The following is a 27,916-nucleotide window of genomic DNA, read 5'->3' on the forward strand; positions in this document are numbered from 1 at the left end:
TGCAATAAATATCCCTATTCTATGGACAAAAAGAATTGCTCAGAGAAAACAGGCACTTGACCAACATCACAGGTAGTGACTAGTAAAGCTAGGTTGATCTCAGGACGCTTGCATGCTCAACGAGGATATTCTACAACCCGTTATTGATGTCTCATCATTGCAGTTTTCTGCTCTGTCCTCTTCTCCATATCTTATACTTGTTCCTCCCTCTGCTTGGATCTCTTACAAATCTTTACTGCTTCATGACACAGGTCAGGCATCTCTTTTCTTTACAATGTTCATTGTGCTAACCCAAGTTAGTTGTGCAGCCCAACAGTGTTCCACTACTGTGCACAGGATATCAAATATTGCACATTTTACATGCTTTGAAACTAGATTTCCACTTGTTTGCTTCCTTTCTTGACAACTACTACTTTATTATAGTTTAATTATTGGTGTATGGTTGAATCAGGAAGAAACAGAAGGTTTTAAGCAAAATGGTTTATTTTCTTCCTTGCTAATGTTTCTAGAGATTCTTAATTGTCTAATCCTAATACTAAATATTTGAGCCAGGGTGCTGGCTGTATTCTATGAAAGAAATCTGGGAAAAGCAAATAGAAGAAAGAAGAAAAAATGATAAACCCCCCAAACACAGATGGGGCACAGTTCTTGGGAGTCCTTGAGCAAGAATAGTGTATTTTGGCCCCATGTTTTATAGGAATATTGCATTCTTTTATATATAAATGTACATGTCTAGTAGTTAAGGTTATTTCAAATCTGTTTGGCTTGCACATAACAAGAAAACAACTGAAAATAACATAAAAGATAATCACATCTAAGGGTTTTAGGATATATCATTGGATCTGAAGAAGAGTTATGTAGGAAAGTCTCAGAAAGTGTGAGAAATAGGTCAGCTTCCAGATATTAGCAACAATAGTAGTCTAGACATTCATATAGAGCTCCGTCATTAACTTGACTCTGCTTCCAACTTCTTGTTTTTTAGTTTAAATACTAAATTCTTTCAAGAAGCAATCTGATGAGTCTACCTTTGTTTAGATAGTTGCTCTTGTATCAATTAACTGTATTCAGCACATTGGGTTGTAAGTATTACCACCTCTGTCCTTGGCTCATTGGTGGTGTAATCCTGTAAACAAGTATAGGGGAATCAATTACCAAGGAACTGGCATAAAACCAACTGTAGTATACGTTTCTGGAGATTATAGTGTGTTTCACTATTATTTTAGATTTCATATATACCCTGTAAATCCCCCACATGCATAGTCCTCCATCCCCATTGTCCACGTCCCCCACCAGAGTGCTACATTTGTTATAATTGATGACCTACATTGACACACCATTATCACCTAGTCTAGAGTTTACATTAAGATTCACTCTTGGTGTTGTAAATTCTACGGGTCTGGGCTGGGCACGGTGGCTCATGCCTGTAATCCCAGCACTTTGGGAGGCCGAGGCGGGTGGATCACGAGGTCAGGAGATCGAGACCATCCTAGCTAACAAGGTGAAACCTCGTCTCTACTAAAAATACAAAAAAAAAAAAAAAAAAAAAAAAAAAATTAGCCAGGCGTGGTGGCGGGCGCCTGTAGTCCCAGCTACTCGGGAGGCTGAGGCAGGAGAATGGTGTGAACCCGGGAGGCAGAGCTTGCAGTGAGCCGAGATGGCGCCACTGCACTGCAGCCTGGGTGACAGAGCGAGACTCCGTCTCAAAAACAAAAACAAACAAACAAACAAAATTCTATGGGTTTGGACAAATTTCTCATAACATGTATCCACTATTATAGTGACCTACAGACTAGTTTCACTACCCTAAAAATTCCCTATGCTCTGCCTGTTCATCCCTCCCTTTGCTCAACCCCAGACAACCACATCTCTTTTTACTGTCTCCATAGTGTGGTCTTTTCCTGGATTTTAAATAGTTGGAATCACTTAGTAGGTAGCCTTTTCAGATTAGCTTCTTTCACTTAATATTCATTTAAGTTTCCTACATGTCTTTTTGTGGCTTGATAGCTCAATTCTTTGTAAGGCTGAATAATAGTCCATGCTGTCTATATGTACAACAGCATATCCATCTACCTACTGAAGAACATCATGGTTGCTTCCAAGTTTGGGCAATTATGAATAAAGTTGCTATAAACTTCCATATGCAGGTTTTTGTATGGAAATAAGTTTTCAGCTCCTTTGGGTAAACATAGAGGAGCATGATTTCTGTGGCGTGTGGTAAAAATACGTTTAGTTTTGTAAGAAACTACTAAACTGTTCTCCAAAATAGCTGTACCATTTTGCATTCTCACCAGTACATGCTGCTCCACATCTTCGCCAGCATTTGATATTGTCAGTGTTTCATTATTTAAAAATGCAGATTCAACTTAGAAAATAAGATATTAAAGCTTTGATTGTTTTGAGATATGATTCCTTATCTTTCCATTTGATCTCACCCTTAAAAGGAAAAAATATGTTATGAAATAAGAGAAAATTACGAAAATCTTAGTCTGTATTGAAACATCCTCCAATAAATTGTCATCTTGGATATATGTAGATTTATATCTTCATGCCCAGCTGAATAATTATACAAACCTTAACCTTTGGCAGCTATTTCTGATGCACAATTACACCCATGTGGCTCTGATGAAACTAAAATAGGAGGTGATTGTGTTCGTAAGTATTATATTTTGCTTTTTAATAATGTTTTTAGAAACTAGACTATTTCAACAGATAATTATATTCTGCAGCTTTGGATGTTGAATTATACTGATATTTGACATAACCAAAGTCTGGTAGTTATCAAAAATAAAAATAACTTTATTGTGCCTTTAAGAAGTAGTCCTCGAGTTGGCAGAGGTACAGAGAGTTAGACAAATGTGTGTGTATTAGTAGAATCTTTCATAAGAAAATTTGGCAGTTCATATCAACATTCTTAAAACTCCATATGTGTTTGTACCTAATAATTCTACTTTCAAAAATATGTCTTAGAGAACTATTTAGGGAAGTGTGCGAGCACAATATTTGTAACAGAATTTGTCTAATAATGTTTTAAAAAACCTGCAAACATCCAGTAACTGCTGATTGGCTGATTGATTCAATATTTCTGATACATAAACACTGACAAAATATTTTGTAAACACCATTAAAATATAGAAGTACATTATACAATACAACAGTACCTTTTTTTTTTTTCAGGGAACGATTGTATTTGTGTCAAATAAATCTTGAAAGATAAACATCAATGATGTTAATAGTGATCAAAATTTTTCTCTTCCTTTCAATATATATCTTTTATTTTCTATTTTTTAAATGTTTTAAAGGTTTTTCAAGTATTAAGAAATCCTCTTACTATAATATGCCTTAAAATAAATTAAGTACATTATCTAAGTGATAAAATGTATGTCATCTACCTATATTATGAGCAGAAATTAAAATTATTTATTGAAATATTAACCTTTTATGGGATTATTAGCCTTATCATATTTTCTGTTAGCTAAATATGATATTTGAAATGCATGAGAGACTGTTGATATATAATTAATTTAATTAACAGAGGTGTATTATGGTGGAACAAGCCATAAATACATAAAATAAATCAGGATAGATCATATGATGTTCAAATATCAGGCCTAGAAATTATTATGCTTGGTATTTTAAAAAGTTTTATAATAATCCTCAAAATTTATCACTCTGAATTGATTTTTTATGCTCTATTTCATGCCCTATTCCAAATGGTTTTTCTAGCCCCTTTTTTCTGTATATTTTGACAACCTATCATCATATGTGTAGGTCAGTTTAATTAAGCCCTGTGATTTGATTTCATAAAGTAATAAAACAGTATTCATAATAGCAGCATTAAATATAAAATGTAATTATTTGACTACTCTGCATAATAGATGTAAATTCTCTTTACAAAATATATGTATTATAGCAAAATCACATTTTCCTCTTGAATAAATAATAAATTTCACCTACTTATGCTCTTTAGAACATTTATGCAATTAATTAAAAAAACTCTGCTATATAAATTGTACACAGTTTGAGGAAGTAACACTAAATAAAAGTATTGAGTCGAAAGTCAATAGATAAAGCTTCATGATAAAATGGAAAATGTATTAATATATTTAATACATACTAATATTAGAATTGACAAAGGAATACTAATTTTTATTTTCTAAGCAGAAATAATTTATTTGTTGTTTCTAAACCTTTTCCTTTAAATATAACAAGTTTTCTTTGATATATGCTGTTGAAAGCAATGATCAATCTGCCCAGATAGTTCTCTATTTAAAGTGTTGATTCAAACATTTTAATTGTCATGAATTATTTTTTTCAGTCATTTGTCTTCTCTTATTCTTAATAATCATTTCCATACATAGCTTTTCCCTGTTTTAAAATAAATGTCCTTTTCCTAGTATATTTAAGGATAACTTTTTACTTAGCTATAAGATATTTAAAGATCAAATATATTTTCAAAAATAATTTATTATTTCCTTCAAGTTTGAATATACTGCTTTGGTCTAATGTTTAAAATGTTTAGTAAAATATTCATTTACTAGATAAATTTGAAAATAATTCATTTGTCAATGGGACTATAACAAAATAACACTGTAAAATATCTAAAAGTACATTTTCTCCACAGAAAAGATTTTAAGGTCTTTCCAGAATTTTCCAAAATCTACATGGCAAGGCTGAAAGATTATTTTGTGATTGTCCTAAAATTAGCATATTTATAAAATAGAAAAATTATACATTTTAGAACATTTTAAAATCTTCTTTTACAAATTTACCACTCAGATATTTTTCTCCTTTCTAAAACAGAACAAAACTAAACAAAAAACGTATCCAGAAAACTTTCAGATCCGCAGATTTGATTTTGCAAATGCCCAGAGTTGAAAACTATATAAAATCTTCCTGTGAGTTCCTAGAGGAAACTTCAAATTTCTTTAACCTCAGAAAAATGAAAGGATTAAGATATTTCACTAAGATAGTATAATCACCTCTGCAATGAACAACTCTTTCAGCCCAGAGTAATGATGAGTTGAGTTATAAGAGAAAACTATAAAAGAGAAAGTCATTTTATTGTACATTCTTGTGACTATTTCTCATTATAACAAGGAATTATAATGTACTGAACCTTAATTTTGTTTGTTCTATCTTTTAGAAAAGATAATTGCTTCAAATAACACAAATTTCTTTTCAAGAGCTTGACTTTTCAAAGGCAGATATTCAGCCTGCATTAATATAAGCTTGAGCTCCTAAGTTGCTTGCCTATCAATATTTGTGTGATTATGGGTCAGAATATGAATGTATTACTTTGTTGATTGTTAGAAATAATCATTTTTCTAAATTTAGTTTGCTTTTTCTTAAGATAAAGCCCAGAGTTACAGTCTTTGAGTGCTTTTTCCATAAGCCAATCTCCATTGTCTAAGATTCCCAGTTACAAGTTATGCATTTTCTCCCCAGGTCAGCTGACTGTCTCATTGCCACCTCCACCTGCAGGAAGGCCAGAGGTTCTGGTGGAGTTGATTGAGTCCAGGCTTTTCTGTAGGTGTTCTTTTGATGTTCCCCCTACAAACAACTCCGTGGGATTTCACATAGCTTGGTCTAGGCTTTCTTCTCAAGAAGTCAAAGAGGAGCTGAAACAAGAGACCACAGTTCAGGCACGCTCTCTTTTAGAACTTGATGGCATAAATCTCAGACTTGGAGACAGGGTATGTTAAAAAACAGTTGGATTTTATTTTCATAAATATACTGATTTTCAAACACAATTTTTAAACATCATATCCTAAAAATAGATTTTGTCCCCAGAGTATAAAGCACTAACATTTTTTTTGTTTGTTTGTTTTCCTTGCAGTTGTGCTAATTCTAGTGTCAACTGGATGAGTCAGTGATCTTAGTGACTGTATATGAATATATCATTTTAGTAATTTGCTGATTATTATTGATTAATCCTTATACATATATGTCTCTCTCAGGTTTTAAAATTATATACATTTATTCTAGAAAAAAAGTTTTAATTTTTTAAATGATAATATCACTTTTTAAGTACTTTTCTTTTTTATTGAGATGGAGTCTCGCTCTGTCACCAGACTGGAGTGCAGTGGCGTGATCTTGATTCACTGCAACCTCTGCCTCCCAGGTTCAAGCGATTCTCCTGCCTCAGCCTCCTGAGTAGCTGGGACTACAGGCGTGTGCCACAATGCCCGGCTAATTTTTGTATTTTTAGTAGAGATGAGGTTTCATTATGTTGGTCAGATGGTCTTGATCTCTTGACCTCATGATCTGCACTCCTCGGTCTCCCAAAGTGCTGGGATTACAGGCATGAGCCACTGTGCCCGCCCTTAAGTACTTTTTAAAACATCCTAAATAAAAAGCCTGCTATACTTTTTGTTGAGGTTTGAATAAGTAATATTTTGTAATGATGGGATTTTTCTCAAATATCAAGTAAGCTTTTAAATTATTTAATTCTTTTATTACCTCTATATACTATCTATGAAGAATTAAAATTAGGATTTTAAAAATGATAATTTACACATGTTTTCTCCAAAATTGAATTGCTAAGTGATTATTTTTTCATTATATCCCTAGATATTCTGTAGCGCTTCTGTCTTTTTCTTGGAGAATCCACATGTACAAAGTATAGCCATAGAAAGCCAAGAATTTTTTGCAGGCATTAAGGTACGTAGCAGTGGGGATGCATCAGAAAGATTATTCCTCTGGAACTATGTTTCCCAAACTGTAATCTGTCCGTGCTGGTTTCTGTACCTCATCACAGACTGAATCAGAATATTGAGACCCATGAGTCCCTGTATTTGAAGAAAAGCCCGAATAATTCTAATGGACAACAAAGTTTGAGGGGTCCTGTTAACTAAAGTTGAGATGTACTTTCAATTTTTAAAGAAATATCTCAAATTAGAGTAAAGCAAAAGGTCTGGTCTTCTAATTCATTCCATCACGTAACTAAAGTTAGCCTAGTGATATTTAGTTATCATGCATTTTGGAAGACAGATCCCAGGCCAAGTAGCAGAGTCTCTGACTGGAGTAGAACTGACCCAGAGCTATGAGTTTTATGGACTGCAAAGATTGAGCTAACTAAACAGAGAAGGAGATTTGGTTGTTGCTGGTAGCACCAGACCCAAGAACTGAAGAGCTATTCTAACAGATGAGCAGAGGTGACAGGGAATTAATAAGCAGTGGAAGATGTGGGGGCAATATCAAAAGGCAGGCAAGCACTGTGAACCTGGAAGGTCTCACACACAGGACTCAAGTTTGACCTAGATTCATTTCTAGTTCAACGACAAGATGAGATAAATGATAAAATTGTGACAATTGGACTTAGGACGAGGATAAACCCTGTTTATGAATAAAGTCCATGTACACACAGTAGGAACCAGGAAAAGAAGTGAGAAGAGTGGACATTGTCAGAATTGCATAACTACAGTGTGAGGGGAAGCAGAGGTCAAGCCTTGGGAATACAGGAACATTTTAGTTTACATTGGTTAGCATTCAGCAGACAGTGACAGGGGCCAAAGGTCAGCACCCCCACCGTTGTACCGTTTCTGATTAGGCTAACAGGGAGAATATTCAGTACTAAGAAACATCTGTTTTGAGAGCTAGCCAAGACTCGAGACGGCACGAAAATATTCCTGCCTCAAAAAAGAATTGGCCTGTGAATGAGAATAGGGCCAATCCTGGGTTGCAGCAGTTCTCAGGAAGTCCAACTCTGGAAATCAGATGCTGAGAAATAGGCTAAGTGTTGAGATATTTCAAGTGACAACAATAATTTGATTTATGTATTAAAAGTACTTAAGTTTCTAATTGAGATAGTGAGTATTAATCCTTAAGGAAAAACAGAGTCTTCTGTTGGTGTGTCAGTAAACATTAGCAATAAAAGGGAAGAAAACAGAAATATTTCTTTCATCTTCACTTTCCAGTGTTCACCACAGAACCAGAATCATTGAAGCAGGCTTGGATACGATTTGCCAAATGTGTTGGGGAACCAAAGTGAGTCAAACTCAGAGTAGTGCAGCAGCTCCATGTACTCCTGTGCGTGCTGCTTGTATTTTCGTAGGTTTGATTTTAATGGTCTTGCTTAGTTAAAACATTGTAGGGCTTAAGTTATTACCAGCTCATTTAGCAAAATATGTGCTGTTGAGAAAAATGCCCTTTCAAAATTGTGCCTTAGAAATAAATTATATTTTAACATAATTTTTCTACATATTTTCTCATACCAGCTACAGCCTGAATTGAGCACTATATCAGAGGATGGGAAAGAATACTACCTGAGGATAGAAAGCACAATTCCTATTATTTGTTCTGAATTTAGTGAGCTTGATCAAGAATGCAAAATCTCATTAAAACTGCAAACTATTGATCAAGGTAATATACTAACTTTATTTAATCTTATTATTAGATTGCAAACAATAATGCTTTTTTTCCTGTAGGAAAAGTCACTGGAGTGTACTCATATAATAAATCATGTTGCATGTTGACCTCAAATTGTAGCCCAATCATATTACTAATACTGGGCCAAATTGATGATTGGCAAAGCAATTCGCATTTCTTCTTCTTGGCTGAAAGCATACATTTAAAAAAAAAAAAAAGAATTGCGAATAATTTCCTCTTCATTATCATCTTTCTCCTCTCACTCCTCTTTTTTCTCCTATTTTTTTCTCAGTCTCCTGTTTATTCTTCTCTTTGCTTAGTTTACAGAAATCGAGGGAAAACTGCTCTTTAAGATTTTTCAAATAATCCCCAATGAGGGACATTTGATAAGTTACATTAAAAGTTCAAGCTTATGAAATATAGATCTCATAATGCATCCTTCAAGCTTCTCTCCCTAATGTACATTTATGTTTGGGATATCATGTCTTAAAATTCTTCTATTTCAATTACTAATTGTATGGATGCTGTGATACATGGCCACATATGTGTCGACGGGTAGAGTGAGGAAATCCTCCCACATAACAAGATAGAATATGTGAGGACAAACCATGCATAGCCGTGATTGGCTTGACTATGTTCTTTTTCCCACTGAGCCTCTGATGTAGAGATCAAAGCAAGTTGCAGATACATAAATTAAAATGTAACCTTTAAGAGACATTACAATTTCATCGGTATACCACATACATTTTCACCATAGAACATACATTGTCTTTAGTAAATATACCAAACACAAGGTATCTATAGACCTTCATGTCTATATTATAAATAATTAAATCAGAGAAACAAGAGGATTAAAAAAAGCCAGGAGAGAGAGAGAGAATCATTTGGAATGATGCACTCAAGAAAAGAGATGGCTAAAGAGATAGAGGAATTAAGAGAGGTCATCTTAGGATTGTTGACAGTAAACAGGCTCAGATAATACCCACCTACTCACTCAGGTTTCAGAAGCACCACGAGCAACACTATATTTTTAATTACAGCCCAGACATATTAAATTATACCCTCTCTCTTGGACTATTTGACACAATTCTACTTCAAGTTAGCTCTGCAAAGCATATTATGCAAATATTACTACAGTTTATGGAGAGAACAGAAAGAGGATGATGTTAATTGATGTTTTCCAAAATCATGTCAGTCAAAGATTTCCTTCAGTTACAGGTGTACTTTAAAATATATTTTCATGCTTTCAATTCTTTCAACAAGGCATGCATTGCTAAAATAATATAATAATAGCCTAAAAATATTTCTACATTTTAGAAGTTTGCGTGCCTGTTCTTTTTCTCTGAGAATTAAAAATGGCTTTTGTTTTCTGAAGAAAAAATTCTGGATTTCATTCTGGATACTCCTCATTTTGTCCTCTTTAAGTACAGTAGCATTAAATCTTTACTTTAACAGGGAACCAGTTGGTGTCTGAGTGTATTTCTAAACAGACTATGCTGCTATTCACAGGCTTAAAGAGAACAACCCCTCATGTGTTGACTTGGGGAATTGATGTTATGGGCTATATCTAAGCTAGAAATATTCTGTATTCACCTTAGAGAGTTGGTTAAGAGTTTGAATGTTTCTGTTATTTTGTATGTGCATGGGGAAAGTATATATTTCTAAAAAATAGTTCAGTGTGCTTATATCTGATTAACATATTTCATACCTTAAAAATCTGTATGGAAGAAAAGAAGATAGAACATTTTTTAACAACTTTTTTCCTTTTTGATTCTTAGGAGGACTTTGGAATCATTAATTGGATATGATAGTATAATTCCTCTTTGGCCAATTTTGGGGGCAAATCTGTTCTTTTTGTTTAGTTATACAAATTCCTGCAGTTCTTTTCTCTTTTTTTGCTACAATTTCCTTTCCAAATTATCTTTTATTCTTTATTATCGAAGTGAGGGAGCATCTCAAGCTTGTGAATATATTGGGACATTTGGGAGGTGAAAGAAGACAGCTTGTTATCATTATGAGATCATCTTCATTTGTTTTGATTTTTCTATTTTTTGAGATGATAAGCCCTTTATCAATAATTAAAAGCCATTGCTACTATTCAACAATGGATGGAACATGAACACATATGCTAAGAAATATTGCAGAAGTATCTGGGCCCAAGGTGCAAATCTTAGACAGAAAAAATCATATTAGTATATATAATATTGTAATATATGTAATATGTAAAAGAATAAATGTTATTTATTCTTTTCGAATTTCCTTCAGTTGCATACAGGTTTATAACCTAATTGAAAATCGTAATATGTATTTATGTGTACATATGTATACATTATAGTTGATTAATTCTTTGTAAAAATCAGGTAGGTTCAATAGCTTTGACTTAATTTAGACAAAATTTGGTATATGCTTTAAGAAAGAGAAAATAATTTGAGAATAATCTTTCAATTCAGTGCTTCATGTTAATTAATTTATTACATGCTTTGGTTAGTATATTCTCTTGGAAATTTTTAAACCTATTTTTTCATTATATAGGTAGAGAGCACCTAGGCTTAAATTTGGCACTGTCTTCCTGTCATGTGGACCTTCACCAGACATCTTCCTGTGCTAATGGAACCTGTAGCCACACTTTTGTGTACTACACTGCTGTCACAGATTTTTCTCGAGATGGAGATAGAGTTACAAACATTGTAGTGCAACCAATAGTTAATGAGGATTTCCTGTGGAACAACTACATTCCAGACAGCATTCAGGTTTACAAATTACAAAACTATTATTGTAATTGAAGCTTTAAGAAGAAATGTGCATTTTATCATTATGTCTCATAAACTTTTTATGTAAAACATTTTTTGGTAAATTAGTTTTTAAATGATTCAATTTTAATAATTTTGATAAAAACAATACTTAAAAATTTGTTGAGATTGCTAAGCAATTTTTTATGTATCACTAAGTATAATTAATGATAATATTTACCAAAAATATCTTTGCTTTTAAGATCAAAGTAAAGGATGTCCCAACTGCTTACTGCTATTCATTTACTGACCCACATATAATTACATTTGATGGCAGGTAATTTCCTGAAAGTTTCTTCTTTTAGTAGTTTTGTTTGCTTTGATTTTGTTGTTTTATTTTAAACAGCATATTGTTTTATAATTTTTTAGTTCTAGTCACTGAAATTAGACAGAAAGGCATTACTGACTTGTTTCAAAATACTAGTTTATGTAGATTTTTTTGCCTTAAAATCTAATTCTTAGTAAAAAATATCCATTATTTGCAAGGCTGAACTTGTAAATATTATTACAAACGCAGAGAATCTTTTTTGCTAGACGCTTTTTAAATTTTTAATGATTAAATTATTTGCTCTAAAGATGTTTAGAACATTTCCATATGATATTAAAACAATGTTTAAGTTTAGGCAAAATGATTAAACATATTAGAATTATTTTTAAAACTAATTACTCCTAAGCCTTGACAAGAATATTCACGAAAAAAAACTACTATAACTATTATAGATACCTGGATATTTGCCTCTGGAATTTAAAGTAAAATGGGAAAAAGAATAAAAAGTAATCTAAACTATTTTGTTATTAATATCTGCATAGAAAGATTTAAACTCAGTTATATTCTTCTGGGAGATTCATAATTCTGAGATGTCTGTAAGGAAAATGATAAGAATGTCTTAGTGTTGCATCAACATTTTTTTCAAGATGTGGTTTGCCTAAAAAAGTGTAATATGATCATTGTCAGTAAAATTGTTCAATATGTGGAAACTGTTTTATAAAAAAATTGTACTCCAATGGTGTCAACAGGTGTTAAGAACCTGAAGGAACTGATCTCATAGGCAAGAATCCTTTATGGCTATAAGTAAAGGCTTAGACATTTTAGTGGAAAAACTTCAAGAAAGCGTAGTAGTGATGAATTTATTCTGACAATTCAACAAGATTAATTATGCAACAAGTAGGTGAAAAGCCAAGTTCTAAGGACTGGGAGTATTGAACAAAACGAACATTCTCTATCCTCATGGAGCTGGCCTTTGCAAAGGTGAAGAGAGATAGAAACACATTTAATAAGTAAAATACAAAGTGTGTCTGAGGAAGATACTTGCTGTGAAGAAAACTAAATTGGGTGGAAAGGGAAGGCTGAAAAGAGGGGTTGCAATTTATATTACAATAGAGTAGTTATGAAAAACCATTTGGTGAGGGTGACATTTAACAAGTACTCAAAGATAAGGGAGATAGTCACGTGGGTACATATATGGCGAGAAGACCATTGAGCCAGCCTGCCCTGCTCAAGGACAGCAGCTTGACTGGAGTGGTGAAAGGGAAGAAAGGAGTAGTGGGAGAGATTGAGGCGTTTACAGCTACTTTGTTTCCTTCAGTGCACACAACAAAATGCTCATGATACATAAAGCTATTGCAAATCAATAACATACTACTGTGATATTTTACACGATTTTTTAATGCAATTGCCTTTTGTTAATGATAGGGTATATGATAATTTCAAGACTGGAACATTTGTGCTTTATAAGAGTATGTCACGTGATTTTGAAGTCCATGTACGTCAGTGGGACTGCGGAAGTCTTCACTATCCAGTGTCATGTAATTGTGGGTTTGTTGCCCATGAAGGAGGTGATATAGTCACTTTTGATATGTGCAGTGGTCAGCTACGTGAATCACAGCCATATTTATTTGTAAAAAGCCAAGATGTAACCAGGAATATCAAGATAAGTGAATCTTACTTAGGAAGAAAAGTCACAGTATGTATGATTCTTTAACATTAAAAGTATTTTTCCTTTCTCTCCTTTCAGATAAACATCTCTATTAAATTAGGAGCTATCATTTTTCAACATTAGTTTGTTTAACAAAATAGCATTTATATTAACCATCATCTTAGAGGGAATACTTTTTTTTTCACTTACCACACACAAATACACACAACATAGTTAAAACCATGTAAAATTTAAACTGCCATATTTAAGATTTTAGTATGACAACTTGGTGGATTATTTAATAAAATTATTTTTGACAATGTGTAATAAGTAGTATATTAGACAGAGATGACAGACATAATTAAGAATGAATATTTAGGAATAATTAACCAGTTTTTGAAATGAATATTGTGTGGTACTACCTAAGGAATGGGCTGGTAGATAAGTGTAATAGAACATGAAGTCAGGAAACAAACCTAAGCTTATATATTCACTAATATTTTTAATTCTTTTTCCTTTACTCCTGGCAAGCTAATACTTTTTTAAAGATTATACTTCATATCTGTGAGTAAACTATTTGTATTTTCAGGTCATAGCCACCTTCCACTCATCTTTCAAACAAGTAATTCCAAGTCAGTGAAATTTAAATTTAAATAAAAGCATTAAAAATTTAAGTTTATCTTTGTATAATATTTACTGAAGTGAAAAATCATTTTTGAAAATACATTATGTATTTGAATTCCATCACTGAAAACCAAAATGCAAATCAAAAATTGGGAAAATATTTGCTACATATAAAACATAGGTCAGATAGAAAAAACTCATGCATCACTAATGTATAATCAGCATTCTGATTAAAATGAGCAAATAATATAAAAAACTTTTCACAAAAGAAATAAAACTGATATGTTCAAAAGTACAAAAACCAATAAAAATACGAAAAATTTAACCTTATTAGTAGTCAAATAGATGAATAAATAAATAAAGATTGAACATCTCTCATACAATATCAAGAAGAGTAGAGATAGTACATTTAGTAACAGTCTTTCCAGGGAACAGATATATCATATATAACCTGCACCTATGTGTGCTATTTTGCCAAGAAATTTTACTCCTGGAAATTTATTGTAAAATAATAGTTGAGGATGTGCATACCCCCAGTGATGTTTATTGTATCTTTCCTTATAAGAGGAAAAAGTTATGGTTAAGTAGTGATCAATAAACAGGTTTAACTAAAACTCTAAATATAGTGATGTCATATAGTAGAACACTTTGTAGTCATGAAAATGATGGAGTAGGTGAGTGGGTTTATTGACAGGCAAAGATATGCCCAAAATATAAAAGAGGCTTTTTTTTTTTTTTTTTTTTTTTTTTTTTTTTTTTTTTTTTTTTGAGGCGGAGTCTTCACTCTGTCGCCCAGGCTGGAGTGCAGTGGCCGGATCTCAGCTCACTGCAAGCTCCGCCTCCCGGGTTCGCGCCATTCTCCTGCCTCAGCCTCCCGAGTAGCTGGGACTACAGGCGCCCGCCACCGCGCCCGGCTAATTTTTTGTATTTTAGTAGAGACGGGGTTTCACCGTGTTAGCCAGGATGGTCTCGATCTACTGACCTCGTGATCCGCCCGCCTCGGCCTCCCAAAGTGCAGGGATTACAGGCGTGAGCCACTGCGCCCGGCCATAAAAGAGGCTTTTGAAGAATTTGCATCAAAATCTTAATTTTAGCTACCTTAAGTTGGTTTGGAATGTAAAATTTGTTTGTTTTTTAAATAATTTAATGTAACTAGCACAGACCATTTTTGTAAAAAGAGAAAAAAGAGCTATTTTTAAATTTTAAGAAAATTAAAAGAGGAAAAACAACCAGAAGAGCAAACACAGTGGTGTATCTTCAGTGATTTTAGAAGAGAGAGCTTCTCCACGTATACAGTACATCAAAGTGGCCAGTCTGGAAGAGGTGATATTCCTGTGATGGGAGAGGTGGTTCACAGTTAGATTTCACAGGCTACTAGGGTCATTCAGCAAACTCTCCTTGCTCAGATTGCCAACTTCAAGCTACCTTCTAGTTATAATTTAGCTTCTGATTCTGTTTGTCTACTGGCAGCTAGAGAATGCTAATTAGCTGTAGGAACATGTAGTCCTCTAAAATTATATTCATCTGTGTAAATTAATTACTTGTCAATCTAATTCTGTATTAAATAATTATTATCAGAAACATTACTTGGTAAACATCTTCCTCAATATCTGTAATGTATTAATTATATAAATTATCTCATTTTAGTTTAAATTATTTAAAGAAAGAAGTTGCAAGCAATATATTTCAATAAAAAGATCAGTATGGTCCTCAAATTTCAGGTCAGCAATATGCAAAAACTCCTATTTTGGCTTAGAATGTTAAGAGGAAAGTTGTAGTCAAGAAAATCAGTATTTTATTCTCTTTTTATATTGAGGGAATAACTATTTCTTACTTTTTAAATAATAGATTTTTCTTAATCCGGATTGAATATTGCTCAATATCTTTTATTTCTGTATTGTTTATTTCTGTTTTTCAGATCTGGTTTGCTTCTGGGGCTTTCATCCGTGCTGATGTTGGTGAATGGGGCATGAGTCTAACGATCAGAGCCCCTGGTGTAGATTACAGAAACACTCTGGGACTTTGTGGAACCTTTGATGAAAATCCAGAGAATGATTTCCATGACAAAAATGGGATCCAAATTGATCAAAATTTTAACAATTATGTTGCTTTTATTAATGAATGGAGGTAAGACACTATTTTTCCACTTGCGATTGTATTAATATTAGACTTAAAACGGGTGGTGGCTCAACATTCTGCTTTTTTGCAACACATATTAGGAAAAAATGTCTATGTAGAAATTACTATTCTTTCCTATTTTCCATCTGGAAGGATTTTACCAGGAAAAAGCATGTTTGACACACTGCCAATTTCTTTGACGTCACCTGGAAAGCCATCCTATTGTAGCTGTTCAGTGGACACTGCAGCGTATCCGTCTTCCAATGATCTGGGCAGTGTTTCTCAATCAGAAATTGTCTCGGGTTGCAAAGACCTCAGTCATGTCAGCTTACCTTCTTTGATACCAGAACTAGATGTCACTTCTGAATATATTAATTCAGGCACTCTTGTCAGAGAGATAAACAAGCATACATCTCAAGAAGAATATAATCTAAATTTCTTTCCACAAGAAAACAACCACATAAACCTGACTAAACTAGGCTTAAATGTACAAAAACATCCTGGAAATGAGAAAGAAGATGCACTAAAATATCTGGACACTAAGAAATATACACAAGGCCAGGAAAGCCCCAGCCAAGAAATGAGGTACAATCGACAAAACAGACGGAAACGGCAAAACTTTTATGAGTTCCTTCCTTTGTTTGCTTTCCCGAGTCTCAGCCAAACGGATCTGGAGGAACTTACTTATTTTTTCCCAGAGGACCACACTGAGGATGTACAGCAAGAGTTTGTCCCCTCTTGGCCCACACCCTCTGGCCTCACCGAGTACAGCACCTTGACAGTCTGTCAGCAGACTCTAGCCAACTCCAGCATAGGAAGGCTCTGTCTTGCTTTTCTCGGCAAGAGAATAGACAGTGTTATAGATATGTGTGTGAAGGATGTTCTGTTAAAAGATGATCTTAGCTGGGCAGAAGCAGGTGTGGCCCTTTTAGAAAATGAATGTGAAAGGAGGATTGTGGAGGAGGGGAAATATAACACAGAAGAGTATGGAACGTCAATTGAAGACATTCTCTTAGTATTAAAATGTCCCAATTTATGCAGCGGCAATGGGCAGTGTATGGAATGGGGGTGTGCATGTTCCCCAAGCTTTACTTCCTATGATTGCAGTGATTCCTATGGTAAGTAAATACTCTCAAAGTTTGATACTGCATATGATATTTCATTATAAAAATGTATTTGATCTTTATTTCACCCTCAGTATCCTAACAGTGTTTATTCAGATTTTATAGAGAAAACCTCCAAATCATATTAATTAATACACTACTAATTTTCTAACAGCATCTCATCTTATTTGGAGTAAAAGCCAAAGTAACTTATAACAGCCTAGAAAGCACAGTGTGATCTGGCACTCAGTGTCTCTCTAAACTCATTCCCTACTACTGTCACCCTGTCGTTCCACTCCAGCCCCTTTGGTGTCTAAGCTGTCCCTTGAAAATGCCAAGTTCATTTAACCTCAGGGCCTTTACACACAAGTGGGCCCTCTACCTTATAGAGAATCATTATTTTCCCAGAACTCAGATTTAGTATTTTTAAAGCACTGTGTTTATATTGTTTTGCTAATTATACTAATTTGCTTAAAACTATTTTTTTCTCTAACGCATCTATCTATACAGTACAAACTATTTTGTCTTAATATTTTAGACAAAGAAACTAAAAAAACTAGTATTTTAGACAAAGTTTTGTTTCCTTTAATAAGTAAACCAGTAACTCCTGATTTCCCTCCCATTATTACCATCTTGCTCTTTTCCACCTACGGCCTTTTCCTTCTTAATAAATGCAAACGTCATTCCTATTTGCTCACATTAAAAACTTGCAGGCATTTTTGCCTGTCCTTTTCCTTCATGCCTCAGGTTTAATTCATTAGCAGCAAATCCAGCTCCAGCTTCAAAGCATTTCATTCCTTTCCCTGCTACAACCATAGTCCAAGCCACCATTATTTCCTCCTCGGATTATCATGGATTCTCTCAAAACTAATTTTCTGTACAGCAGCAACTAAAGTGACCCCACTGAAATGTGAGTGAGATCATATTGCTCCTGTGTTTATATAGCCCAAATGGCTCTCCATCTCCTTCAGAGTAAAGTCCACAATCCCTCCCATGGCGTAGAAGACCCTAGGTAGTCTGAGGTTCCTCTCTCACTGAATTCATCTAGCATTCCTCCCCCAGCTCACCGCTCTTCAGCCACACTGGCAGCTTTGCTGCTCCTCAAAGGAGCCAGGCCTGCTCCCACCTCAGGGTCTTTGCACTCACTGCTCCCTCTCACCGGAGGATTCTCCCACCACAGATCTTTATGATTTATGTTCTTTACTTCTCTGTTCAAATGTCATATTATCAAAAAATCCTCTGTGGTCATTCAAAACAGACTTGTTTTTCTTACATAATTTCATGGTCTTAATCTCCCTTAATATAGTTAATATAATTATTTTTCTATATTCCTGAAAACAATTATGTAATATAATTTATATTTATCTTTTTATTAGTTTTTTTTTATCCTCCCATCTCCATCTAGAATGTAAATTACATGAAGGCAGAAACTTTTGTTTTGTTCATTACTACATCCCCAGTACCTAGAATAATAACAGATAGATAAAAATTACTAAACATTTGTTGAATTTGTGAAAGTATGGAATGAAGTAACCCAAGCTTTAAAAAAAAATTTCATCAAGATTTTTAGGGTTCTGAATACACATGATTTTCTACCCTACCGCCAGTAGAGTTGCATTCACTTAGGTTTTCCCAGTACATAGGCAAAGGGTTTAATAACTTTTACGCACTGCATTTATCCGTTTTGACAACCAGATGTTGCTGATACAGATGACATTTTGAAATTTTAATACATTGCATTACTAACTACTATATTTTATTACGGAAGTATTTTTTTCTATAACCCAGCTATGTGGCACAAGCCAAAATGGCAAAACCAAAATGTACTTTATTATAGTGGTAATTTCTTAATATTTGTCCTTAATTGATATAAAATAATATTAAACATTAGTGAAACCTGTGTTTTTAGGACTGGTAGTGTCTGTAATATTATTATTGGTTTAATGGTAGATATCTCTTCTAATACCAGATTATTCTTAATATTTAATGGCTTAATTAGTGTTGTAAGTAGCATTTTAGGTATACTTTAAAACATTATTTTCCATATGCTTTTAATTTGGGGCTTGGAAATATTTTTTTTTCCTGAAATTAAAGAAATTATGTAGTATTTGTTATATTTTTTTCCAAAGACAAAGCTCCTGAAATTACAGAGCTTGGGAATGCTGGATTCTGTGATGTTCGAAAATCTAATTGTATGATGGTGAGAGTTTTTGGCAAAGGCTTCAAAGAATTACCTTCAATTAAATGTGAAGTTACTAAGCTACAGGTATGTTAATTATAGAGTTGAGAAACAATAGAGTGTATGAGATACTCAGATTAATATTATCTTGGATTAATTTGGTCTATCAATTAGCAACAAAAATCCAAATGATGTTACATCTAGAGAGCTTAACAGGAAAATGATTAAGTTACATAATGTTGACGCTTCTTTGTTAACTTTATTAAAATATCTTATAAACATTTTATTGAAGTATCAGCTCACTATTTTCACTGATATTAAAAAGCTAAAAGAATATCAGGCTTGATTTATGTAAGCCCCTGTATTTCTTGACATGTAAAAACATAAAGAAGAGACATTGTTTTTAGCCAAGATGTCTTGCATAAACTGGATATGAACGTTTCCCTTTTACAAACCAAAAAATGAGGACTAATTGCATTTATTCTTTATATTTTCCTTACTACGGATTTTAGACAGAAAATACCCACCTCTAAAAAATTAGTATTTATCTTTCTGAAGGCCACAGAAACAGACATGATCAGTATGAACATTAGTATATCAAATTATACCTTATTTTCGATTATTTAAATGGTCTTCCTTGTCTTTGTTCAAATGGAAATTTTATTTTAAGGATAATTCTATGAATTTCAAAAGTATATGTGGATAAGCTGAAAACTTAAGACAGCAAAACATATTATAGCATTCTTCTTACTTTTTCTCTAAATTGATGAAGCCAAATGTGACTCTGAGATTGAGAATTTACAGGAGGTAATAGGTTTGTATGTGTCTTTATCAAGTAATTAAACACAAGTATGCTAACTTCAGGATTTTATGGGTAGAGCCTTTCTAAATAAGCCATGAAATATTTTAATCCCAATGAAGTAATAAGACAACATAGAAAGGTACATGTCAGTAATTTTAATATCACTTAAGTGACTAGACATTATATTAGTCTTGGCAAAATAAATCATATGACATCACATGAAGATTAAGTGATTTGCCAGGAAAGAATTTTGTAGATTTACATTCTCTTGGAAAGCACATTTCGTACTTACCTTCAGATGCATTGTTTGTTGTGATTTACTCTCATACTACCTCCCACTTCCTCCGAACTTCTATAATACAGAGTAAAATCTGGAATCCTTTAACACACTATATAGAACTGTATTAGTCTATTTTCACAGTGCTATAAAGATACTACCTGAGACTGGGTAATTTATAAAGAAAACAGGTTTAATTGGCTCACAGTTCCACATGGCTGGAAAGACCCCAGGAAACATAAAATCATGGCAGAAGGCAGAGGCATGCACCTTCTTCACAAGGCGGCAGGTGAGAGGGAGTTAAGAGGGAAGCTGCCACTTTTAAACCATCAAGATCTCATGAGAATTTCCTTACTCTCACGAGAGCAGTATGGGAGAAACTGCCCTCATGATCCAGTCAACTCCCACTATGTCCCTCCCTCGATCCTTGGGGATTACAATTCGAGATGAGATTTAGATGGAGACACAGAGCCAAACCGAATCAAGAACTATGGAAAGAAACATGTTCACTTGCCCAAACTAAAATTAGAAGGCATATCTGCCTATTTCACATTATGCTGAAGTTAAGTCTGTCTCTCCTAGCCCCAGTCTTGCCCAGTGCTGGGTTTTAAAGGCTTTTCTAACCTTTCATTCATACCTCCAGTGAAGCCTGTTTAATGTGCCACTATTTTAGGATCCCCAACCCTACCAACATGGGCCCTGCTCAAAGCCTTGCATTCACTTTGTATGGAATGTGCTTGCGCTGCCACTAAGCTAATGTCTTCTCCCAGCTCCCCTGTTACATGTTCAGTCAACATGAATCGATTCCTGCTCACTTTTTAAGTTCAAATTTCAGTTCCCTTTGAAGATTGGGTTCCTCTTGAAAATCTAGCATTTTGGAAATTAGATCATGCAAAATCCTTAATGACTTCCCATTTTATGAAGTAATTTTAAAAAACTTTTATTTTGGAATAACTTAAGACTCACAGAAAAATTGTAAAAATAATGCAGTTTCCAATAATTCTTCACCCAGTTTCTCCTAAAGTTAATATCTTATATATAAACCATATCCGTAAAACAATTGTTCAAACCAGAAAGTTCACCTCGACACAATACTATTAATGAATTTACAGACCTTGTTCAGATTCTGCCAGTTGTCCCACTAATAATGGTCCTTTTTCTGATTCAGGATCCAATCTAAGATTTTATATTGCTTTTTGTCATGTTTCTTCAGTCTCTTTCATATTGTGACAGTGCTGCATCTTTCTTTATCTTTTGCACACTTGGTTCTTTTGAATATTGTGACCGTGCTCCATCTTTCTTCATCTTTTGCACACTTGGTTCTTTCGAAGAGCACTGGCCATTTATTTTGTGGAATGTTCCTTTTTTATGGTTAGACTGAAGTCATGCCATGTTGTACAATTCTTAGTGCATCCTTTCATGATGTGATGTATCTAATCACGGGCAATGTAGATTTTGATCACTTACTTAAGGGGCTTTTTGCTATGTGTCTTAACTGTAAGCTTCCTGTTTTTCCCATTGTAACTAATAAACGTGTTGTGGGGAGACACTTTTAGATTATGGAAATATATGATAGCTCCTCAAACTTCCTTTTTCCTAATTTTAGCATCCAACTGTAATTTTTGCTTGTAGCAAGTATTACTGTGGTATTTACCAGTGGTGATTTTCTATTTCCATCATTTCTTCTACACATATTATTTGGAATTCTACTGAAAAGAAGAGCTGTTCCTTGTTTCCAACTTATTTATTCATTTATTTACTCATGCCAGTATAGACTAATGGAAACTTATTTCATGAATTATAACTCAATGCTATCATTCTTTATTTGACTGTTTAAATTATTCCAGCTTTGACCATTGGGAGCTATTACAGATTGATTCTCATGTCCTTTTAACTTGCTCCCATAATTTTTTGAACAATTTATCACGTTCTGGCATCATATGATATTCCAGACTCATATTTTTCCTACCCCAACTCTATAATCAACCATTTCTCTAAAGACTGTAGTTCCATTTATCAAAGAGGGTCATTTAAAATCCAAGACTTGAGGCCGGGCGCGGTGGCTCAAGCCTGTAATCCCAGCACTTTGGGAGGCCGAGACGGGTGGATCATGAGGTCAGGAGATCGAGACCATCCTGGTAACACGGTGAAACCCCGTCTCTACTAAAAAATACAAAAAAACTAGCCGGGTGAGTTGGCGGGCACCTGTAGTCCCAGCTACTCGGGAGGCTGAGGCAGGAGAATAGCGTAAACCCGGGAGGCGGAGCTTGCAGTGAGCTGAGATCTGGCCACTGTACTCCAGCCCGGGTGACAGAGCGAGACTCCGTCTCAAAAAAAAAATAAAAATAAAAAAAAATAAAATCCAAGACTTGGGTGCAAGGTGTGCTTCTTGTTACAGGGTAGTTATTGCTTCTTGGCCCTTTTAAAGGATATAGTTAGAAAATCTATGTATGGACACTTATACACACACGTAACTACCTATCTATCTGTTTATCTATTTGTCTATCATCTCTATGAGTTGATACTGATACTCCTGATTTCAATGCAGTGCCATAAGGTTCATTCTAGCGTTCTCCTTTCTTTATTTGTAACTCTTTTCTTTACAAGTGAAAACTGGCTCTCATCATCCACAATATATTTACCTGGTTTCTTAATCTAAGTGTATATGTAAGTCATTTTCAGAAATTCTAACCCCTTCCTCCGTGAAAAACAAATTCATGAAACAAGGCCACAATATAAAGGCAAATACTAGTTTCCAAAGTGAGTTAGATTAACTATTTTCCACTCTGTTTAGAGTGGTTATCTGTTTTATTTATAATACAATTAGGTTTTAGAAATATTTGTCTTCCATTTTGAGTTTCTTCCACACTCTGGTTGATTTTAGTTAATTAATTATTTGGAGGGAATATGAAATATTATCATAGTTCCAAGAGTTGAAGCTATACAAAGGCATACACATAGAATTGTTACTTTCTTGTCGTCCCTGTCATCTGCTTTCCATCCCTCCTTCTTTTCATTAAAGTACGTTTCTACTGTCATTATTTTCTGGTTAATCCTTACTATATTTCTTTGGTACAAAAAATGGATAGATAACTCTTTTTTTATATATAAAGTGTAACATGTTTTACATACTTTTTTCTACTTTTGTATTAGTAGTTTTAGGCAAGTTTTTAGCTAGAGATTCAACCACTTAAGCATTTCTTTCACTTCCTCTCTTAAAGCAGTCAAGACTCTACAAAATCCTATTTTAAAGTTGCTAATTTATAGGATTAAATACAAGATGTTATCCAAGAAATGGATGGCACATTATGATTTAGCTCTTGTCGACATTTGTAGGCTTGAACTTCTTGTTTATGCTACTACATACATCCCCGTCTTTTTCATACACTATTCTCTCCATTCGTGTGAATTGCACTCTCTCCACCTCTGCTCCCAGTGTCCAAATAGCAGTCTCCTTTTTTATTTTCAGGAAGAGAAGTATTTGCTTTTTTGAAGCGTTCTGCTTGTTAGACTTAATAACTCCATTTGTATTATATCCTATTTGAGTCTCTTTTAATGCAGTCATAAAATTATATGTTGTCTGTCATTTTCTTTGTGATCTTTTTGCACTGAGATATTTTCAGCACATGATATATACTCACAAAATGTTGATGAATGAAAAGGAAATAGAACACTGTATATTCCTCATTTTGGGTAGGCCCCTCGAAACAGAAAGTTGGAAATAATCTCTATATTGCCAGTCATTGGCTGCAGTCTTCTTTCCACACAAGAAACCAAGACCCTTCATTCACCTAAGTGTAGATAATCATGACTACTCTGAGAAATCATTGCCATTCTTTCTCTACACGAGGGAAACCACTGATAGATCTGCTAGGCTAGACTCTGCACACACCCTTAAATATGAAGATTTGCAACTCACTCTTTCAATCATCAAATCTTCAAAAGTGTAATTTCTATTAGCGGCAGATTAGAGTGATCATGTTTTCCTTTCCTTTTCCTGCTGGCCCACAATATTGAAGCATCGGCATGCTCTATGACAAATTCTGAGTGGTTGAAAACATTTTACAATAATAAATTTCAAAGAAAAATCTAAATCTAAATTTTGACAGCAAAATACAGCTTTTGGTTTCCTACACAGTTACCAGTACCTGGAACATTATTCTGGCTTCTCCTCTTTTGGCACCAATGCATTTTCAATACTGAAAAATAATGCTAAAAGTGTAGCTTAAGCATAATATGTCACTGAGTTATCAAGTAGGGTGAACTAGATAGAGTTTATTTAGTTTCAAATTACAAATAAACTAACGAGCAAAAATATTTATTATAAGGATGGTATATTTCTTAGCGAATCAAGAACAAGAAAGTAGCTGAATTCTCAAGAAAAATCTTGAACTTGGGACTTGAACACCATGAAGACTCAGTATGTGTGCATTTGTGTGTGTGTGTGTGTGTGTGTGTGTGTGTGTCTCAATTCGGCTTTTGTTTGTGGGCTTCATTTTCCCATTTCACTATATACTGGCTTTCTCTCCATAGTGAAAAAATGGCCACTCCATAGTTTTGTGTCCTGCAACTCAAGCCATCAGAGGCCAACTGACATGACATCTCCATTGGCACAAAGTTAAAATATCCTGAGTAGTTGAAATATTGGCCTAGCTTAGGTCCGCCCCTGCACCAGTCAGGCATAGTCAGGGAGATTGGTCATATAGGAATATGAGAGACCCTGGGAGCTGTGTAGGGGGCAGAAAGGACAGTTTCAAGTAGATGAGGTGTTGGAAGCTTTTGCAGGAGAAATGAAGGAATTTCTGGGCAGAAAATCAATCCACTGTGTGCCATCTATATATCAAGTGTTTCCTCTTGTTACAAAAGTCATGACATGGTGATCCATTGTAGATGACCAATATTGGTAACTTATTTGACTTGAACTGCCACGAAATGCATGATTCTTTGGGAGCAATTTGCATCACGTTATCATATATATGTTTTCCATTTTTTTCTGAATAAAACTCACTCCCAATATGACTTTAGTTTCCCTGTTATATATTACATAATATGACTTTAGTTTCCCTGTTATATATTACATTATACTAGGCATATATCTTAAATTTATGTTTTGATTATATGTAATTTACTAACAAAATATTTCCATAATTTAACAGAAGTTAATTGCTTTCTCACTATGTCTTCAGTATAATAGCAGTGAATGGAGGCCTGGAGAACCCATCTATACACAGACTGTTTTCCAAAATAGCAGAGCTGTTGATTGTCAGCTGCCCAGTGATGTTCAGCAGTTTGATACCATGGATCTGGTGGGTGGGAAACCAATTAGGAAGTGGCAGTTGAAGGTAAAAAATAAAAAAGACATCTTCGTATTTATAAACAAAGTAAATACTTATATATAACATTTCATAATGAATTTAGAACACTTAGAGCAAAACATCTCAACATGGAACTATTATGTTACAGGTATCTAATGATGGTTATAAATTCAGTAATCACAAAATAATGGTCATATATGATGGTGCTTGCCAATTTTGTGGTCTCTATAAAAATGACTCATGTACTGTAAAGGTATGTATTTTTTTTCATTTATTTTCACATTTACATCGTAGGTATTTTCTTTTCCTACGCTCTTGGCACATTAATTGTAGTTTTTTCACTTTCACACCAGAAAAACTAATAGAGAAAAGCCTTCCTCAAGTTTATATAAGGGTAACTGAAATTGTTACTCTGCCTGCTAGGAAGAGGTTCCTGCCTTTAACATTTTGAAATGTCAGATTACTTCTAAACAATTGTAAGAGGAAGTCCAGACTAAATTATTTACTACTTCATTCGTACCTACACTGTTTTTTCAGTAGTAATAATGACTTTCCAATAAGAGATCTCATGTTGTTACCTAGTCTTCTTTGCATCAAATGACGTACATTTGGTTAAAATTTGTAGAATGTATAAAGTTAATATTTTTATGGGGAGTATTTCCTGGCAACTAAGTTTATTGGAGCATGTAAATACCTGCCACTTGATGGATTACAGAACAGCAGCGCAGCCTGAGCTGAGTTGCAATCACAACTTCTTTTCAATCTATATCCAGCCTACCGTATTTATCAGAAGGGCTGTCTCATGTGTGAACTGCTGACTCAACAGACTCCATGGGTAAAATTTCACTTGACTCTTCAAAGCCGAGGTGCATCCAAATAATATTTATGTACATGAAAATTTTAAAGTATTATTTTTTCTAAGTTTAAAATTTATTTTCTTGAGATTAGTCATCAGATCAAATCTCTGGTTTTGAGAAATGGTTTGATTTTTATTTTTTCCCAAATATTTCATTTCTGTATATCCATAAGTACTTTGAAAATATTATTATTCAAGATTGTTTTCTCCTCCTGGAGCTATTTTGCTCTAACTTTTGTGCAATTTTCCAAGTGATGTTAAAGGAGATTTCGTAAAATGAGCTAAGTTTATATCTCCTGAATAAAATTTAGTCTTCTCCTCAAGAATACTTGCTACATTTAATGTTCTTTCTGTGCTTATCAGCATCTCTTTCACATGTTTGGTGTAATGATATCCATTATCAAGTGTGGATAATTATGCCAAGGATCCGGTCTAGTTGACTGTGTTCACAGACCATAGTGGGCTGCTAGGGAAATGGAAGATAACTATAATCGAATGTGATTTTATAAATTGTGGAGGAAAAAAAAAGAAGTTGCTTTTATTTCTTTATGAATAAAGTACTCCCAGAATGAGTTCAGCGGTGAAAAATACCAAAAGAGAGATTTTCTCTCATGTTATTTATAAATTATAAGCTATAACTTTGTAAAGGTAAAAGTTATATATACTTTTATTACCTCCAAATTGATCAGTTTTATAGACATTCAGGTAATTTGTTTTCTTATATTCACTTATGATTATGAAGTAACAACATAGATGTATGTGCTTTCTTTGGAATCATCAGTACATGTATTGCCATCCTTCCTTGTACAGTTTTTTTTCTATATGGTAACTAAAGGTGTACTTTATTGATGTTTTCTTTTTAAAAATTTTCCATTAGGAAAATGTTTGCATTATTGATGGACTCTGCTATGTTGAAGGAGACAAAAATCCAACCAGCGCTTGTTTGATTTGTAGACCCAAAATTTCAAGATTTACTTGGTCATTTTTAGAAAGTAAGTTATTCTTTATTAATCCAAATATTTCCTATATGAGACATTTTAAAAGTGGTTTTCAGCCAGAAGTTACATAAATGTGTTTAAAATGAATGACCTCTGTGTTTAATTTAGCATCTCTCCTAACTGCAAAATTTACTTTGAGGATATAGGATATTTATTTTAATATTTGATTAGGAAAGCATATGTGATTTATTAATGCAAGAAATGGGAATTATTAACTCATTTACACACAATTTCCTATGCTTAGCTTTACCTCTGTTCAGTTTTGTGATGTTATTAACCATTTAAGCTCAAAGGCCATGGATTCAGCGCCTGTTAAACAAGGTATCTGGACTAGTAATCTATAAAGTGCCTTCCAGCACTACTGTTGTGTGATGTGATGAGTATAATATTGGGTACAGATAATGTTGAGATACTTTATTTCAAATAATACCCCAAACTGCAGTCACGTACCATATAACTTCCTCACTTTCATAAATAGAGTTATGTTGGTTCCATGTAGGTGTCCAAGTTCTCTTTCCTCATGGGGAGATCAGACATTATTAGAGACAATAGGACACAATTATTTCCTGGCC

The 27,916-nt window shown here is 33.9% G+C and overlaps 1 protein-coding gene across 1 annotated transcript in view; it reads left to right on the plus strand.

The window, feature by feature from the left end:
* VWDE (von Willebrand factor D and EGF domains) overlaps positions 1-27,916 on the plus strand; it is a 73,058-nt gene that overhangs the window by 18,677 nt on the left and 26,465 nt on the right. Inside the window, exons 2-13 of the mRNA XM_077998181.1 lie at positions 5,357-5,693; positions 6,571-6,660; positions 8,217-8,361; positions 10,900-11,117; positions 11,360-11,433; positions 12,850-13,120; positions 15,615-15,823; positions 15,968-16,932; positions 19,047-19,183; positions 25,362-25,517; positions 25,639-25,743; positions 27,224-27,338. Coding sequence (XP_077854307.1) covers positions 5,357-5,693; positions 6,571-6,660; positions 8,217-8,361; positions 10,900-11,117; positions 11,360-11,433; positions 12,850-13,120; positions 15,615-15,823; positions 15,968-16,932; positions 19,047-19,183; positions 25,362-25,517; positions 25,639-25,743; positions 27,224-27,338 — 2,822 coding nt within the window. The remainder of the gene's footprint in view (positions 1-5,356; positions 5,694-6,570; positions 6,661-8,216; positions 8,362-10,899; positions 11,118-11,359; positions 11,434-12,849; positions 13,121-15,614; positions 15,824-15,967; positions 16,933-19,046; positions 19,184-25,361; positions 25,518-25,638; positions 25,744-27,223; positions 27,339-27,916) is intronic.

The sequence above is a fragment of the Macaca mulatta genome, chromosome 3 (genome assembly GCF_049350105.2).
Source record: "Macaca mulatta isolate MMU2019108-1 chromosome 3, T2T-MMU8v2.0, whole genome shotgun sequence".
NCBI lineage: Eukaryota > Metazoa > Chordata > Mammalia > Primates > Cercopithecidae > Macaca > Macaca mulatta.